The sequence below is a fragment of the Haliaeetus leucocephalus genome, unplaced genomic scaffold, assembly GCF_000737465.1.
Source record: "Haliaeetus leucocephalus isolate CR32 unplaced genomic scaffold, Haliaeetus_leucocephalus-4.0 Scaffold1, whole genome shotgun sequence".
NCBI lineage: Eukaryota > Metazoa > Chordata > Aves > Accipitriformes > Accipitridae > Haliaeetus > Haliaeetus leucocephalus.
The window spans coordinates 9,223,070-9,240,325 of NW_010972437.1; the positions used below are offsets into that span (position 1 = coordinate 9,223,070).

At 41.7% G+C, this 17,256-nt stretch overlaps 1 protein-coding gene across 1 annotated transcript in view; it reads left to right on the plus strand.

Annotated features, from left to right (window-relative positions):
- TTN (titin) overlaps positions 1-17,256 on the plus strand; it is a 242,040-nt gene that overhangs the window by 196,675 nt on the left and 28,109 nt on the right. Inside the window, 1 exon segment of the mRNA XM_010569298.1 lies at positions 100-17,205. Coding sequence (XP_010567600.1) covers positions 100-17,205 — 17,106 coding nt within the window.

A 17,256-nucleotide genomic window follows, 5' to 3' on the forward strand; every position in this document is an offset into this window, starting at 1 on the left:
CTTTTTTGGGAGTGGGTGGGATGGGCAGGGAGCACTTTCAGACAGTGTAAGAGTAACTTCCTCTGTAATGTAATGTTTTATCTTTTCCTCACTTTTCAGACCCACCAGGTCCACCTGCAAATCCAAGAGTGACTGATACTACAAAGACAAGTGCATCTTTAGCCTGGGGCAAGCCTCATTATGATGGTGGTCTTGACATAATTGGTTATATAGTAGAGCATCAAAAGGAAGGAGAAGAAGAATGGGTAAAAGACACGACAGGGACTGCTTTAAGAATCACTCAGTTTGTTGTTGCTCATCTGCAGACAGGAGCCAAATACAATTTCAGAATCTCTGCCATGAATGCTGCAGGTATCGGTGAACCAGCAATAATTCCAAGTGTGGAAATCAAAGACCGGGAAGAGATTCCTGACTTTGAATTAGATGCTGAGCTAAGAAGAACACTTGTTGTTAGAGCTGGATTAACTATTCGGATTTTTGTGCCAATTAAAGGACGTCCAACCCCAGAAGTTACATGGACAAAAGATGGTGTTTCACTCAAAGGACGTGCCAATATTGAAAATACAGACTCTTTTACACTCTTGATTGTCACAGAGTGTACCAGATATGATGCAGGAAAATACATAATGACTCTTGAAAATGCTGCTGGTAAGAAGACTGGCTTTGTAAATGTAAAAGTCTTGGATACACCAGGTCCGCCAATAAACCTTAAGCCTAGAGAAATAACCAAAGACAGCATCACCCTCCAATGGGATATGCCTCTGATAGATGGTGGTTCACGTATAACAAACTATATTGTTGAGAAACGTGAATCAACTCGGAAAGCATATTCAACAGTCACAACCAACTGCCAGAAGTGTTCCTTTAGGATTCCTAATTTGGCTGAGGGGTGTGAATACTATTTCAGAGTGCTGGCTGAAAATGAGTATGGTATTGGTGAACCAGCTGAAACTGCAGAACCAGTAAGAGCTTCTGAGGCACCATCCCCACCTGAAAGCCTTAATATTATGGATGTAACACGGAGCTCAGTTAGCCTGGCTTGGCCAAAACCAGAACATGACGGTGGCAGCAAGATCACTGGGTATGTAATTGAAGCACAGAGAAAAGGAACCAACCAGTGGGCACACATCACCACTGTAAAAACGCTGGACTGTGTAGTAAAGAATCTAACTGAAAATGAAGAATATACTTTCCAGGTTATGGCAGTTAACAGTGCTGGAAGAAGTGCCCCAAGAGAAAGCAGACCAGTTATTATCAAGGAGCAAACAATGCTACCAGAGTTTGACCTCCGTGGTATTTACCAGAAAACAGTCATTGCCAAAGCTGGTGACAATATCAAGATTGAAATCCCTGTGCTTGGTCGTCCAAGGCCTACTGTGACTTGGAAGAAAGAAGACCAGATACTTAAGCAAACACAAAGGGTAAATTATGAAAATACTGCAACTGCAACCATACTAACCATCAATGAATGTAAACGAAGTGATAGTGGTCAATATCCACTGTCAGCTAAAAATATTGTTGGAGAAGTTAGTGAAGTAATCACAGTTCAGGTTCATGACATACCTGGACCTCCTACTGGACCAATTAAATTTGATGAAATTTCATCTGACTTTCTAATATTCTCATGGGAGCCTCCTTTGGATGATGGTGGCGTACCAATCAGTAATTACATTGTAGAAATGCGTCAAACTGACAGTACCACATGGACTGAATTGGCAACCACAGTGATACGTACTACATTTAAAGCCACTCGACTTACTACTGGAGTTGAGTATCAGTTCCGTGTTAAAGCTCAAAACAGATATGGAATTGGTCCAGCCATTACTTCAGGGACTGTAGTTGCCAACTACCCATTTAAGGTACCTGGGCCTCCTGGCACTCCTCAGGTGATTGCAGTCACCAAAGAAACCATGACCATTAGCTGGAATGAACCAGTAACTGATGGTGGAAGCCCAATTCTGGGATATCATGTTGAAAGAAAAGAACGAAATAGCATTCTTTGGCAGACTGTAAGTAAAATGCTGGTATCAGGCAATATCTTTAAATCAACTGGACTTACTGATGGCATTGCATATGAATTCCGTGTTATAGCAGAAAATCTGGCTGGGAAGAGTAAGCCAAGCAAGCCATCTGAGCCTGTGTTTGCCCTCGACCCAATAGATCCACCTGGTAAGCCGATACCTCTGAACATTACAAGACATGCAGTTACACTGAAGTGGACTAAACCAGAATATAATGGAGGTTTTAAGATAACTGGCTACACTGTTGAAAAAAGAGACCTTCCTAATGGCCGTTGGCTGAAGGCTAATTTCAGCAATATACTAGAGACTGAATTCACTGTAAGTGGTTTGACAGAAGATGCTGCCTATGAATTCCGTGTGATTGCTAGGAACGCTGGTGGGGCTGTTAGTCAGCCCTCTGAGCCATCAGATGCAATAACTTGTAGAGATGACATTGAAGCACCAAAGATAAGGGTGGATGCTAAATACAAAGACACCTTAGTGCTGAAAGCAGGTGAAGTCTTCAGACTTGAGGCTGATGTTTCAGGTCGCCCTCCACCAACTATGACATGGACAAAAGGAGAAAAAGAACTTGAAGACACAGCAAAATTAGAAATAAAAATAGCAGATTTCTCTACTGTTCTTATCAATAAAGATTCTTCAAGAAGAGATGGCGGTGCCTATACACTTACTGCAACAAATCCTGGTGGCTTTGCCAAGCATATCTTCAATGTTAAAGTTCTTGATAGACCTGGTCCCCCAGAAGGACCTTTGACTGTGTCTGAAGTCACTGCAGAAAAATGCGTGCTGTCATGGCTACCTCCACTGGATGATGGAGGAGCAAAGATTGACCATTATGTGGTTGAAAAACGTGAAACCAGTAGATTGGCATGGACAGCTGTAGCCACAGAAGTTCCATTAACTAAACTGAAGGTTACTAAGCTGTTGAAGGGCAATGAGTACGTGTTCCGTGTTATGGCTGTTAACAAATATGGAGTTGGTGAGCCTCTGGAATCAGAGCCTGTTCTTGCAGTAAATCCATATGTGCCACCTGATCCACCTAAAACACCTGAAGTTACAGCAATTACAAAAGATTCTATGGTTGTCTGTTGGGGCCATCCTGATTCTGATGGTGGGAGCCCAATAACTAACTATATTGTGGAACGTCGAGACAGGGCTGGTCTACGGTGGGTGAAATGTAACAAACGGGTTGTTACTGACTTACGTTATAAAGTGTCTGGACTGACAGAAGGCCATGAATATGAATACAGAGTCATGGCTGAAAATGCTGCTGGAGTCAGTGAGCCAAGTCCAACCAGTCCATTCTATAAAGCTTGTGATACTGTATTTAAGCCTGGTCCCCCAGGTAATCCTCGTGTTTTGGATAGCAGCAAGTCCTCAATTACAATAGCATGGAACAAACCAATATATGATGGTGGTTCAGAGATCACAGGTTACATGGTTGAGATCGCACTACCTGAAGAAGATGAGTGGAAGATTGTAACTCCACCAGTAGGTTTAAAGGCCACTTCTTTTACCATCACTGACCTGAAAGAAAATCAGGAGTATAAAATACGGATATATGCTATGAACTCTGAAGGTCTTGGAGAACCTGCTCTTGTTCCTGGGACTCCAAAAGCTGAAGAAAGAATGCTACCTCCAGAGATTGAACTTGATGCAGAACTACGTAAGGTTGTCACTATTAGAGCCTGCTGTACTCTAAGGCTTTTTGTCCCAATCAAAGGAAGACCAGCACCTGAAGTAAAATGGACAAGAGAACATGGAGAATCTTTGGATAGAGCGAGCATTGAATCAACAAGCTCTTACACTCTACTTATTGTTGAAAACGTAAATAGATTTGATAGTGGCAAATACATACTGACAATTGAAAACAGCTCAGGTAGTAAGTCAGCATTTGTGAATGTCAGAGTTCTTGATACCCCAGGGGCACCTCAACATTTGAAAATAAAAGAAGTTACAAAATCATCTGTTACACTCACATGGGAGCCTCCTCTCATAGATGGTGGATCTAAAATAAAAAATTACATTGTTGAAAAGCGTGAATCAACAAGAAAAGCTTATTCAACTGTTAATGCCAATTGCCACAAGACCACCTGGAAAGTTGATTCACTGCAAGAAGGCTGCAACTACTACTTCAGAGTCCTAGCTGAAAATGAGTATGGAATAGGCCTTCCAGTTGAAACTTCAGAATCCGTAAAAGTATCAGAGAGACCACTTCCACCAGGGAAAATAACTTTGTTGGATGTCACAAGAAATAGCGTATCCTTGTCTTGGGAAAAACCTGAACATGATGGTGGTAGCAGAATTCTGGGCTATATTGTAGAAATGCAAAGCAAAGGCAGTGAAAAGTGGTCAACTTGTGCTACAGTAAAAGTTACTGAAGCCACTATTACAGGATTGATCCAAGGTGAAGAATACACCTTCCGTGTTTCAGCTCAGAATGAGAAAGGTATCAGTGATCCCCGCCAGCTGGGTATACCAGTTATTGCAAAGGATCTTGTGATTCCACCAGCTTTCAAACTACTGTTTACCACCTTCAGTGTTCTAGCAGGAGAGGACTTAAAGGTTGATGTTCCTTTTGTTGGTCGACCCAAACCAGCAGTGTTTTGGCATAAAGACAATGTGGCATTGAAGCAGACGACAAGAGTAAATGCAGAAAGTTCAGAAAATAACACAGTGTTAACAATAAAAGAAGCATGCAGAGAAGATGTGGGGAATTATTTAGTTAAACTTACAAACTCTGCAGGTGAAGCAACTGAGACCCTAAATATTGTTGTCCTTGATAAACCAGGACCTCCAACTGGACCAGTAAAAGTAGATGAAGTAACAGCAGATAGTATTACCATTTCCTGGGAACCACCCAAGTATGATGGTGGTAGCTCTATCAATAATTACATTGTAGAAAAAAGAGACACTTCCACCACCACTTGGCAGATTGTGTCAGCTACTGTTGCAAGAACAACTATAAAAGCAAGTCGATTAAAGACTGGCTGTGAATATCAATTCAGAATCGCAGCTGAGAACAGATACGGGAAGAGTACCTATCTCACTTCAGAGCCAATCATAGCCCAATACCCATTTAAAGTTCCCGGCCCACCTGGAACACCTTTTGTAACAAACGTCTCAAAAGACAGCATGGTGGTACAGTGGAATGAACCAGTCAATGATGGCGGTAGCAAGATCATTGGGTATCACTTGGAGCGTAAAGAAAGAAACAGCATTCTGTGGGCTAAACTCAATAAAACACCTATTCCAGATACCAAATTTAAGACAACTGGCCTTGAGGAAGGTCTTGAATATGAGTTCAGAGTTTATGCAGAAAACATAGTGGGCATTGGAAAGGCAAGTAGAGCATCTGAATGCTATACTGCACATGATCCATGTGACCCTCCAGGTCGTCCAGAACCTATAATTGTCACAAGAAGCTCAGTAACACTTCAGTGGAAGAAACCTGTATATGATGGTGGAAGCAAGATCACAGGCTATGTTGTTGAAAAGAAGGAGCTACCTGATGGTCGTTGGATGAAAGCAAGCTTTACAAATGTCATTGATACCCAATTTGAAGTAACTGGTCTAGTTGAAAACCAGAGGTATGAGTTCCGTGTTATAGCAAGAAATGCTGCAGGTATTTTCAGTGAACCATCTGAGAGCTCAGGGGCAATTACAGCAAGAGATGAAGTAGAACCACCTCATATAAGTATGGATCCAAAATACAAAGACACTATTGTAGTGCATGCTGGTGAGTCATTCAGGCTTGATGCTGACATTCATGGCAAACCAATACCTTCCATTCAGTGGTTAAAAGGTGATCATGAGCTGACAAACACTGCTCGTATGGAAATAAAAAGTACCGATTTTGCAACAAGCCTTAGTGTGAAGGAAGCCATTAGAGTTGACAGTGGTCAGTATGTACTACTGGCAAAGAATGTTGCAGGTGAAAAGAAAGTTCCCGTTAACGTCAAAGTTCTTGATAGACCTGGACCACCAGAAGGTCCCGTTGAGATTACAGGCGTTACCGCTGAAAAATGCATGCTGTCATGGAAACCTCCGCTACAAGATGGTGGTAGCGATATTTCACACTACGTTGTAGAAAAAAGGGAAACCAGTCGCTTGGTATGGACAGTCATTGATTCAAATGTGCAAACCCTAAATTGCAAAGTTACAAAACTTTTAGAAGGAAATGAATATGTTTTCCGCATCATGGCGGTAAATAAATACGGCGTTGGTGAACCTCTTGAGTCCGAACCAGTTCTTGCAAAGAACCCATTTGTAGTGCCATTTGCACCGAAAGCACCAGAAGTCACAGCCATTACCAAGGACTCTATGATAGTTGTATGGGAAAGGCCAGCCTCAGATGGTGGTAGTGAAATCCTGGGCTACGTCCTTGAAAAACGAGATAAGGAAGGTATTCGCTGGACAAGATGTAACAAACGCTTGATAAGTGAGCTGCGATACAGAGTGACTGGGCTTATAGAAAATCATGATTACGAGTACAGAGTTTCAGCTGAAAATGCTGCTGGTCTTAGTGAACCGAGCCCACCTTCCACTTACTACAAAGCATGTGATCCTATTTACAAGCCAGGTCCACCCAATAATCCTAAAGTTGTGGATGTTACAAGATCTTCCGTTTTCCTTTCATGGGGTAAACCTATCTATGATGGTGGCTCTGAAATTCAGGGATACATTGTGGAAAAATGTGATGTAAGTGACGGCCAATGGGCAATTTGTACCCCTCCAACTGGAATTAAGAATACTCACATGGAAGTAGAAAAATTAGTGGAAAAACATGAATACAAATTCCGCATATGTGCAGTTAATAAAGCAGGAGTTGGAGAGCATGCAGATGTTCCTGGTTCTGTTATTGTGGAAGAGAAGATGGAGGCACCAGACCTTGACCTTGACATGGAATTAAGGAAGATTGTAAATGTGAGGGCAGGAGGTTCCTTAAGACTGTTTGTTCCCATCAGAGGTCGTCCAACACCTGAAGTAAAATGGGGTAAAATGGATGGTGAGATCAGAGAGGCAGCTATTATTGATACCACTAGCAGCTTTACTTCCCTTGTTCTAGACAACGTTAACAGATTTGATACTGGAAAGTATACTCTGACTTTAGAAAACAGCAGTGGAACCAAGTCTGCCTTTGTCAGTGTAAGAGTACTGGATACCCCAAGTGCACCTGTTAATTTAAAAATCAGAGAGATCACTAAAGACTCTGTTTCACTTTCATGGGAGCCTCCTCTCTTGGACGGTGGAGCAAAAATAAAGAATTACATTATTGAAAAGCGTGAAGCAACAAGAAAAGCATATGCAGCTGTTGTAACAAACTGCCACAAGACTTCATGGAAAGTAGGTCAACTTCAGGAGGGCTGCTATTACTTCTTTAGAATCTCTGCTGAGAATGAATATGGAATTGGCCTCCCTGCAGAAACCAGTGACCCAGTTAAAGTTGCTGAAGTTCCACAACCTCCTGGGAAAATAACAGTGGATGATGTCACGAGAAACAGTGTCTCACTAAGCTGGGCAAAACCTGAACATGATGGTGGCAGCAAAATCATACAATACATTGTTGAAATGCAAGCAAAGGGTAGTGAGAAGTGGTCAGAGTGTGCTCGTGTAAAAACACTTGAAGCCGTTATTACTAACCTAACTCAAGGGGAAGAATATCTTTTTAGAGTAATGGCTGTAAATGAAAAGGGTAAGAGTGATCCTAAAGCACTTGCAGTTCCAATAGTTGCCAAAGACCTGGTGATTGAACCTGATGTAAGACCTGCTTTTCACAGTTATAGTATCCAAGTGGGACAAGATCTGAAAGTAGAAGTACCAATTGCAGGTCGACCGAAACCAACTGTTACCTGGGTAAAAGATGGCCAGCCATTAAGGCAGACGACAAGGGTGAATGTTAGCGATTTGACTGATCTTACTATATTGAATATTAAAGAAATTAGCAAAGAGGACAGTGGCACTTATGAAATCACTGTGGCTAATGTTGTTGGGCAAAAGTCTGCCTCTGTTGAAATTATAACTCTAGACAAACCTGACCCTCCAGTAGGACCTGTGAAGTTTGATGAAATAAGTGCAGAAAGTATTACCCTATCATGGAGTCCCCCAGTGTACACAGGCGGCTGCCAAATCACCAACTATGTTGTTCACAAGAGAGATACAACAACCACTGTATGGGAAACAGTTTCAGCTACTGTTGCAAGAACTACACTGAAAGTGACTAAACTGAAAACTGGTTCAGAATACCAGTTCAGAATATTTGCTGAGAACAGGTACGGGCAGAGCTTTGCATTGGAATCTGCACCAGTTGTAGCACAGTACCCCTACAAGGAACCAGGACCTCCTGGCACACCATTTGTGACAATGGTTACAAAAGATTCCATGGTCGTACAGTGGCATGAACCAATAAATGATGGTGGCAGTAGAGTGTTGGGCTACCACCTTGAAAGAAAGGAGAAAAACAGTATTTTATGGGCTAAAGTGAACAAGACTATTATTCAGGACACAAGTTTTAAGACAACTAACCTTGAAGAAGGAATTGAATATGAGTTTCGAGTTTCTGCTGAAAATATTGTTGGTGTAGGCAAAACAAGTAAAGTTTCTGAGTGCTATGTAGCTCGTGACCCATGTGATCCTCCAGGTCGCCCGGAAGCTATAATAATAAAAAGAAGCTCTATTACTCTGCAGTGGATCAAACCAGAATATGATGGTGGAAGTAAGATTACTGGTTATATTGTAGAGAAACGTGACTTACCAGATGGTCGCTGGATGAAAGCTAGCTTCACAAATATCATTGAAACTCAGTTCACTGTAACAGGGCTTACTGAAGACCAAAGATATGAATTTAGAGTAATTGCAAAGAATGCTGCAGGTGCAATAAGCAAACCTTCTGACAGTACAGGACCAATAACAGCAAGGGATGAAGTTGAACTTCCACGAATTTCAATGGATCCGAAGTACAAAGACACAATTGTTGTAAATGCTGGTGATACATTCAGACTTGAGGCTGATGTTCATGGAAAGCCACTACCAACCATTAAGTGGTACAAAGGAGATAAAGAACTTGAGGAAACTGCTAGATATGAAATAAAGAACACAGATTTCAGTGCATTAATAATTGTAAAGGATGCTATTAGAGTTGATGGTGGACAGTACATTTTAGAAGCCTCTAATGTTGCAGGAACAAAAACAGTACCAGTAAACGTAAAAGTCCTGGACAGGCCAGGACCTCCAGAGGGTCCAGTCCAAGTGACAGGAGTTACAGCTGAAAAATGTTCATTGGCATGGGCTCCTCCTCTTCATGATGGTGGCAGTGATATTTCTCATTACATTGTAGAGAAGAGAGAAACTAGTCGCCTAGCATGGACTGTTGTTGCTTCAGAGGTTTTACCTACAATGCTGAAAGTAACAAAACTCTTAGAAGGAAATGAATATGTTTTCCGTATTATGGCAGTTAACAAATATGGGGTTGGTGAGCCTTTAGAATCTGTGCCAGTAATGATGAAAAATCCATTTGTGGTTCCTGGACCACCAAAGGCTTTGGAAATTACCAACATCACAAAGGATTCTATGACTGTCTGCTGGAGCCGACCAGATAGTGATGGAGGTAGTGAAATCATAGGTTACATAGTAGAAAAGAGAGACCGAGCAGGCATCAGATGGATAAAATGCAATAAACGCCGAATTACAGATTTGCGATTAAGAGTTACAGGTTTAACAGAGGATCATGAATATGAATTCAGAGTTTCTGCTGAAAATGCTGCTGGAGTGAGTGAACCAAGCCAAGTTTCTCCTTACTTTAAAGCTTGTGACCCCATGTTCAAGCCTGGCCCACCTACAAATGCCCATGTTGTGGATACCACCAAAACTTCTGTTACACTTGCTTGGAGTAAACCTATTTATGATGGTGGTTGTGAAATCCAGGGATACCTTGTAGAAATCTGCAAAGCAGATGAAGATGAATGGTCACTTGTTACTCCACAGACAGGTATACGTGCCACTCGATTTGAAATCAAAAAGCTTACTGAACATCAAGAATATAAACTACGAGTGTGTGCCCTCAACAAGATTGGTGTAGGAGAGGCTGCATCAGTTCCTGGTACTATTAAACCAGAAGACAAACTTGAAGCTCCAGAACTTGATATTGATTCAGAGCTAAGGAAAGGGATAGTGGTTAGAGCTGGCGGCTCTGCTAGGATTCACATACCATTCAGAGGACGACCAACACCTGACATCACATGGTCTCGAGAGGAAGGTGAATTCACAGAAAAAGTTCAGATTGATAAAGGCATAAACTACACACAACTTTCAATTGACAACTGTGATAGAAATGATGCTGGAAAGTACATTCTTAAGTTGGAGAACAGCAGTGGTTCTAAATCTGCATTTGTTACAGTAAAAGTCTTGGACACACCAGGACCACCACAAAACTTAGTGGTAAAAGATATAAGGAAGGATTCTGCTGTATTATCTTGGGAACCACCCATTATCGATGGTGGTGCAAAGGTAAAGAACTATGTAATAGACAAGCGTGAGTCAACCAGGAAGGCATTTGCAAATGTAAGTGCTAAGTGTGGCAAGACAAGTTTTAAAGTTGAAAATCTTACAGAAGGAGCAATTTATTACTTCAGAGTTATGGCTGAAAATGAATTTGGAATTGGTGTTCCAGCTGAAACCACAGACGCTGTCAAAGCCTCAGAGCCACCTCTGCCTCCTGGGAAAGTAACACTCACCGATGTGACTCAGAGAAGTGCATCATTTACATGGGAAAAACCTGAACATGATGGAGGTAGCAGAATTTTGGGATACATTGTTGAAATGCTGCCTAAAGGAACAGAAAAATGGAGTGTTGTTAGTGAGACCAAAACATGCAATGCAGTTGTGTCTGGTTTGAGTTCAGGACAGGAATACCAATTTCGTGTGATTGCCTACAATGAAAAAGGCAAAAGCGATCCCAGAGCACTTGGAATTCCTGTGATAGCTAAAGACTTGACAATTGAGCCAAGTTTCAAACTGATGTTTAATACATACAGTGTACAGGCTGGAGAAGATCTAAAGGTAGAAGTACCATTTATAGGTAGACCCAAACCTACGATTACTTGGACGAAGAATGAGCAGCCACTGAAACAGACAACCAGGTTACATATTCAGGATACATCAACATCAACTATCTTACATATTAAAGAAAGCAACAAGGAAGACTTTGGTAAATATACAGTAACAGCAACAAACACAGCAGGTACGGCAACAGAGCACCTGAGCATAATTGTACTGGAAAAGCCTGGCCCACCACACGGACCTGTCCGCTTTGATGAAGTTAGCGCAGACTTTGTTGTTATATCATGGGATCCACCTGATTATACTGGCGGCTGTCAGATAAGCAACTATATAGTAGAAAAGCGTGACACAAGCACTACCACATGGAGCATTGTGTCAGCAACAGTTGCAAGAACAACTATCAAAGCAACAAAGCTTAAAACAGGTTCTGAATACCAGTTCAGGATTTCTGCCGAAAATAGATATGGGAAGAGCTCTCCTTTGGATTCTAAACCAGTTGTTGTGCAATACCCCTACAAGGTGCCTGGGCCACCTGGAACCCCATTTGTAACAGCAGCTTCCAAGGACCATATGATTGTAGAGTGGCATGAACCAGTTAATGATGGAGGAAGCAAAGTTCTTGGCTACCATCTTGAACGTAAAGATAAGAACAGCATTCTTTGGACAAAACAGAACAAGTCACTCATTGCAGACACCAAATACAAAACAGATGGCCTTGAAGAAGGTCTTGAATATGAGTTCAGAGTTTCTGCTGAAAACATTGTTGGCATTGGCAAAGTCAGCAAAGTATCAGAATTATATGTTGCCCGAGATCCTTGTGACCCACCTGGCCGCCCAGAGGCCATTGTTGTTACGAGAAATAATATCACGCTGAAGTGGAAAAAACCAGCATATGATGGTGGAAGCAAAATAACTGGATATATTGTAGAAAAGAAAGAACTACCAGATGGTCGTTGGATGAAAGCCAGCTTTACGAATGTGTTGGAAACAGAATTTACAGTAAGTGGTCTTGTCGAAGACCAGCGATATGAATTTAGAGTAATTGCAAGAAATGCAGCAGGTTGCTTGAGTGAACCATCTGAAAGTACAGGGCCCATTACTGCCAGAGATGAAATTGAAGCACCAGGGGCTTCTCTGGATCCTAAATACAAAGATGTCATTGTTGTTCATGCTGGAGAAACCTTTGTTCTTGAAGCTGATATCCATGGCAAACCTATTCCTGACATTACATGGTCAAAAGATGGTAAAGACCTTGAAGAAGCAACTGCAAGAATGGAAATTAAATCTACCATTAAGAAAACAACTCTTACTGTCAAAGACTGTGTAAGAGTAGATGGAGGTCACTATACTCTTAACCTCAGAAATGTTGGTGGCACAAAATCTATACCAATCACTGTAAAAGTGCTTGACAGGCCAGGACCTCCAGAAGGACCTTTGAAAGTTACAGGTGTCACTGCAGAAAAATGCTACTTGGCATGGGCTCCACCTTTACATGATGGTGGTTCTAGTATCTCACATTATATCATTGAGAAGAGAGAGACAAGCAGGCTTTCATGGACACAAGTAGCAACAGATGTGCAGGCTCTTAACCACAAAGTAACCAGACTCCTTGCTGGCAATGAGTACATTTTCCGTGTAATGGCAGTGAACAAATATGGAACTGGAGAACCCTTGGAATCTGAGCCAATTGTGGCTCGTAATCCATACAAACCCCCTGGTCCTCCTTCAACACCTGAAGTTTCAGCAATCACAAAAGATTCTATGGTGGTAACATGGTGTCGCCCAGAAGATGATGGGGGAGCTGAAATTGAAGGTTACATACTTGAAAAACGAGACAAAGATGGTATCCGGTGGACCAAATGCAATAAGAAAAGGCTGACGGACTTGCGATTCAGAGCAACAGGTCTTAGTGATGGGCATTTCTATGAATTTAGAGTTTCTGCTGAAAATGCTGCAGGGATAGGGGAACCCAGTGAACCATCCATTTTCTATCGTGCTTGTGATGTATTATATCCACCAGGTCCACCAAGTAATCCAAAGGTTACAGACACTTCCAGATCATCAGTTTCCCTTGCCTGGAGTAAGCCCATTTATGATGGCGGTGCTCCAGTTAAGGGATATGTAGTAGAAGTAAAAGAGGCTGCTGCTGATGAATGGACTACCTGCACACCACCAACAGGCCTACAAGCAAAACAGTTCACTGTTACAAAACTTAAAGAGAACCAGGAGTATAACTTCCGCATCTGTGCCATCAACTCAGAAGGAGTAGGAGAACCTGCTACTATACCTGGTACAGTCATAGCAGCAGACAAGATTGAACCTCCTGAAATTGAGCTTGATGCAGATCTCAGAAAAGTAGTCACTGTACGTGCTAGTGGTACATTACGCCTCTTTGTCACCATCAAAGGAAGACCAGAACCTGAAGTTAAATGGGAGAAAGCAGAAGGAACAATTAGTGAGCGAGCTCAGATTGAAGTCACCAGTTCTTATACAATGCTGGTCATTGACAATGTGAATAGATTTGATAGTGGTAGATACAATCTTACTTTAGAGAACAACAGTGGCAAAAAATCAGCTTTTGTTAATGTCAGAGTGCTTGATACACCTAGTGCACCTATAAACCTGACAATCAGAGAAGTGAAGAAAGATTTTGTAACATTAGCCTGGGAACCGCCACTTATTGATGGTGGAGCTAAAATTACCAACTATGTAGTTGAAAAGCGAGAATCCACAAGAAAGGCATATGCCACAATTACAAACAACTGCACGAAGAATTCCTTCAAAATTACCCAGCTACAAGAAGGATGTAGTTATTACTTCCGTGTTCTAGCTGTAAATGAATATGGGGTTGGCTTACCAGCAGAAACACCTGACCCAGTTAAGGTTTCTGAACCACCTTCTCCACCTGCAAAGGTCATTCTTGTTGATGTGACTCGCAACTCTGCTTCAATTAAATGGGAAAAGCCAGAGAGTGATGGTGGTAGTAAAATTACTGGTTATATAGTAGAAATGCAAACTAAAGGAAGTATAAAATGGAGTGCATGTACACAGGTGAAAACATTAGAAGCAACAATAACAGGTTTAAGTATGGGAGAAGAGTACAGTTTCAGAGTGATTGCTGTTAATGAAAAAGGAAAAAGTGATCCAAGAGAACTTGGTGTCCCAGTCATTGCAAAAGATATTGAAATCCAGCCATCTGCTGAGCTCCTTTTCAACACATTCACTGTGAAAGCTGGAGATGATCTTAAGATTGATGTGCCATTCAGAGGGCGACCTCTTCCAACCGTTAGCTGGAAGAAGGATGGGAATCCCTTAAAAGAGACAACCAGGGTAAATGTTCAGACATCAAAGACTTCAACTTTACTGTCCATCAAGGAAGCTTCAAATGAAGATTTGGGACATTATGAATTACATCTTTCAAATACTGCTGGATCAACAACAGCTTCTTTAACTGTAGTTGTCCTCGACAGACCAGGACCACCAACTGATGTGCATATTGATGAAATTAGTGCTGATAGTGTAACCCTGTCTTGGAAACCTCCAGGATATGATGGTGGGTGCCATATTAGCAATTACATTGTGGAGAAGCGAGAAACTACCACAACAACATGGGATGTAGTATCTGCAGCAGTTGCAAGAACATCAATTAAAGTATCTCGACTCACCACTGGCTCTGAATATCAATTCCGTATTTGTGCAGAAAACCGCTATGGGAAAAGCACTTACACTAATTCTCCTTCTGTTGTGGTAGAGTATCCATTTAAGCCTCCGGGACCACCTGGAACTCCTCATGTGGCACATGCAACTAAAGCTTTCATGATTGTAACTTGGCAGGTACCAGTTAATGATGGAGGTAGCAGAGTACTAGGATATCACCTGGAGCGTAAAGAAAGAAGCAGCATTCTTTGGACAAAAGTCAACAAGAGCCTTATACCTGATACGCAAATGAAAGTTACAGGTCTTGATGAAGGACTGCTGTATGAATATCGTGTGTATGCTGAAAACATTGCCGGAATAGGCAAATGCAGTAAAACATGTGAACCAGTTGCTGCAAGAGATCCATGTGATCCTCCTGGTCAACCAGAAGTTACTAATATTACAAGAACATGTGTATCACTGAAATGGACTAAACCAGAATATGACGGTGGAGCTAAAGTAACAGGATATATTATTGAACGCAGAGAGTTACCAGATGGTCGTTGGCTAAAGTGCAATTTTACTAATGTGCAAGAAACATACTTTGACGTAGGTGGACTTACAGAAGACCAGCGATATGAATTCCGTGTCATTGCAAAGAATGCTGCTGGACTCTTCAGTCAGCCATCTGAATCAACTGGACCTGTGACTGTAAAAGATGATGTAGAAGCTCCAAGAATTATGATGGATGCCAAATTCAGGGATGTTGTAGTTGTGAAAGCTGGAGAGGTGTTTAAAGTCAATGCTGATGTTGCAGGACGACCAGTTCCAGTGATTTCATGGACAAAGGATGGCAAGGAGCTTGAAGGAAAAGCTAGAGTTGAAATAGCCTCAACAGATCACACTACTGCAATAACCGTTAAGGACTGTATCCGAGGTGATTCAGGACAGTATGTACTAACATTACAAAATGTTGCAGGAACAAGATCTTTGGCAATTAATTGCAAAGTACTTGATAGACCTGGCCCACCAGCAGGCCCATTAGAAATAAATGGCCTTACTGCTGAAAAGTGCCATTTATCATGGGGACCCCCTCAAGAAAATGGCGGTGCAGATATTGATTATTATATTGTAGAAAAACGTGAGACCAGCAGAATTGCATGGACACTTTGTGAAGGAGAGCTTAGAACAACATCCTGTAAAGTGACAAAACTACTGAAGGGTAATGAGTATATTTTCAGAGTGATGGGAGTTAACAAGTATGGTGTTGGTGAGCCTCTAGAAAGTGTTGCTGTCAGAGCCCTAGACCCATTTACAGTCCCAAGTCCACCTACATCTTTAGAGATCACCAGTGTCAGCAAAGATTCGATAACTCTCTGCTGGGCAAGACCTGAGTCTGATGGAGGCAATGAGATCTCTGGCTATGTAATTGAAAGACGTGAGAAAACTAGCCTAAGATGGATTCGTGTAAACAAAAAGCCAGTTTATGATTTAAGAGTGAAATCATCTGGTCTCCGTGAAGGTTGTGAATATGAATTCCGGGTTTATGCAGAAAATGCTGCTGGCCTCAGCCTTCCAAGTGAAACCACACCATTAATTCGGGCAGAAGATCCAGTGTTCTTGCCATCTCCTCCATCTAAACCTAAGATTGTGGATTCTACAAGGTCAAATATAACCATTGGGTGGACAAAGCCACTGTTTGATGGAGGTGCTCCAGTAACAGGATACACAGTTGAATACAAGAAAACTGATGAAACTGACTGGACAACTGCTATTCAGAACTTAAGAGGCACAGAATACACCATAACTGGATTAGTAGCAGGCTCTGAGTACATCTTTAGAGTGAAATCCATTAACAAAATTGGTGCCAGTGAACCAAGTGAAGTCTCAGAACCTCAGGTGGCAAAAGAAAGAGAAGAAGAACCTTCCTTTGATATTGACAGTGAAATGCGGAAGACTTTAATTGTAAAGGCTGGTGGATCATTCACAATGACTGTTCCTTTCAGAGGCAAACCAGTCCCAAATGTAACATGGAACAAACCAGACACTGATCTCCGTACACGAGCAAGCATTGATACTTCAGATAATTGCACATCTCTTACTATTGAAAAAGCAACAAGAAACGATTCTGGAAAATACACACTAACATTGCAAAACATCCTGAACACTGCTACCTTGACTTTAATTGTCAAAGTTCTTGATACTCCTGGCCCACCATCTAATATTGCAGCAAAAGACATAACTAAAGAATCTGCTGTGTTATCTTGGGATGTTCCTGAAAATGATGGTGGAGCACCCGTAAAGAACTACGTTATTGAAAAACGAGAAGCTAGCAAAAAAGCGTGGGTCACTGTGACAAACAATTGTCATCGTCTGTCCTACAAAGTGACCGGCTTGCAAGAAGGTGCCATTTACTACTTCCGGGTTTCTGGAGAAAATGAGTATGGTGTTGGAGTGCCTTCTGAGACCAAGGAGGGAACAAAAATAACAGGTGTGTTTTACTAAGAAACATGTTTGTTAATATTTAAAACAATACATGTTT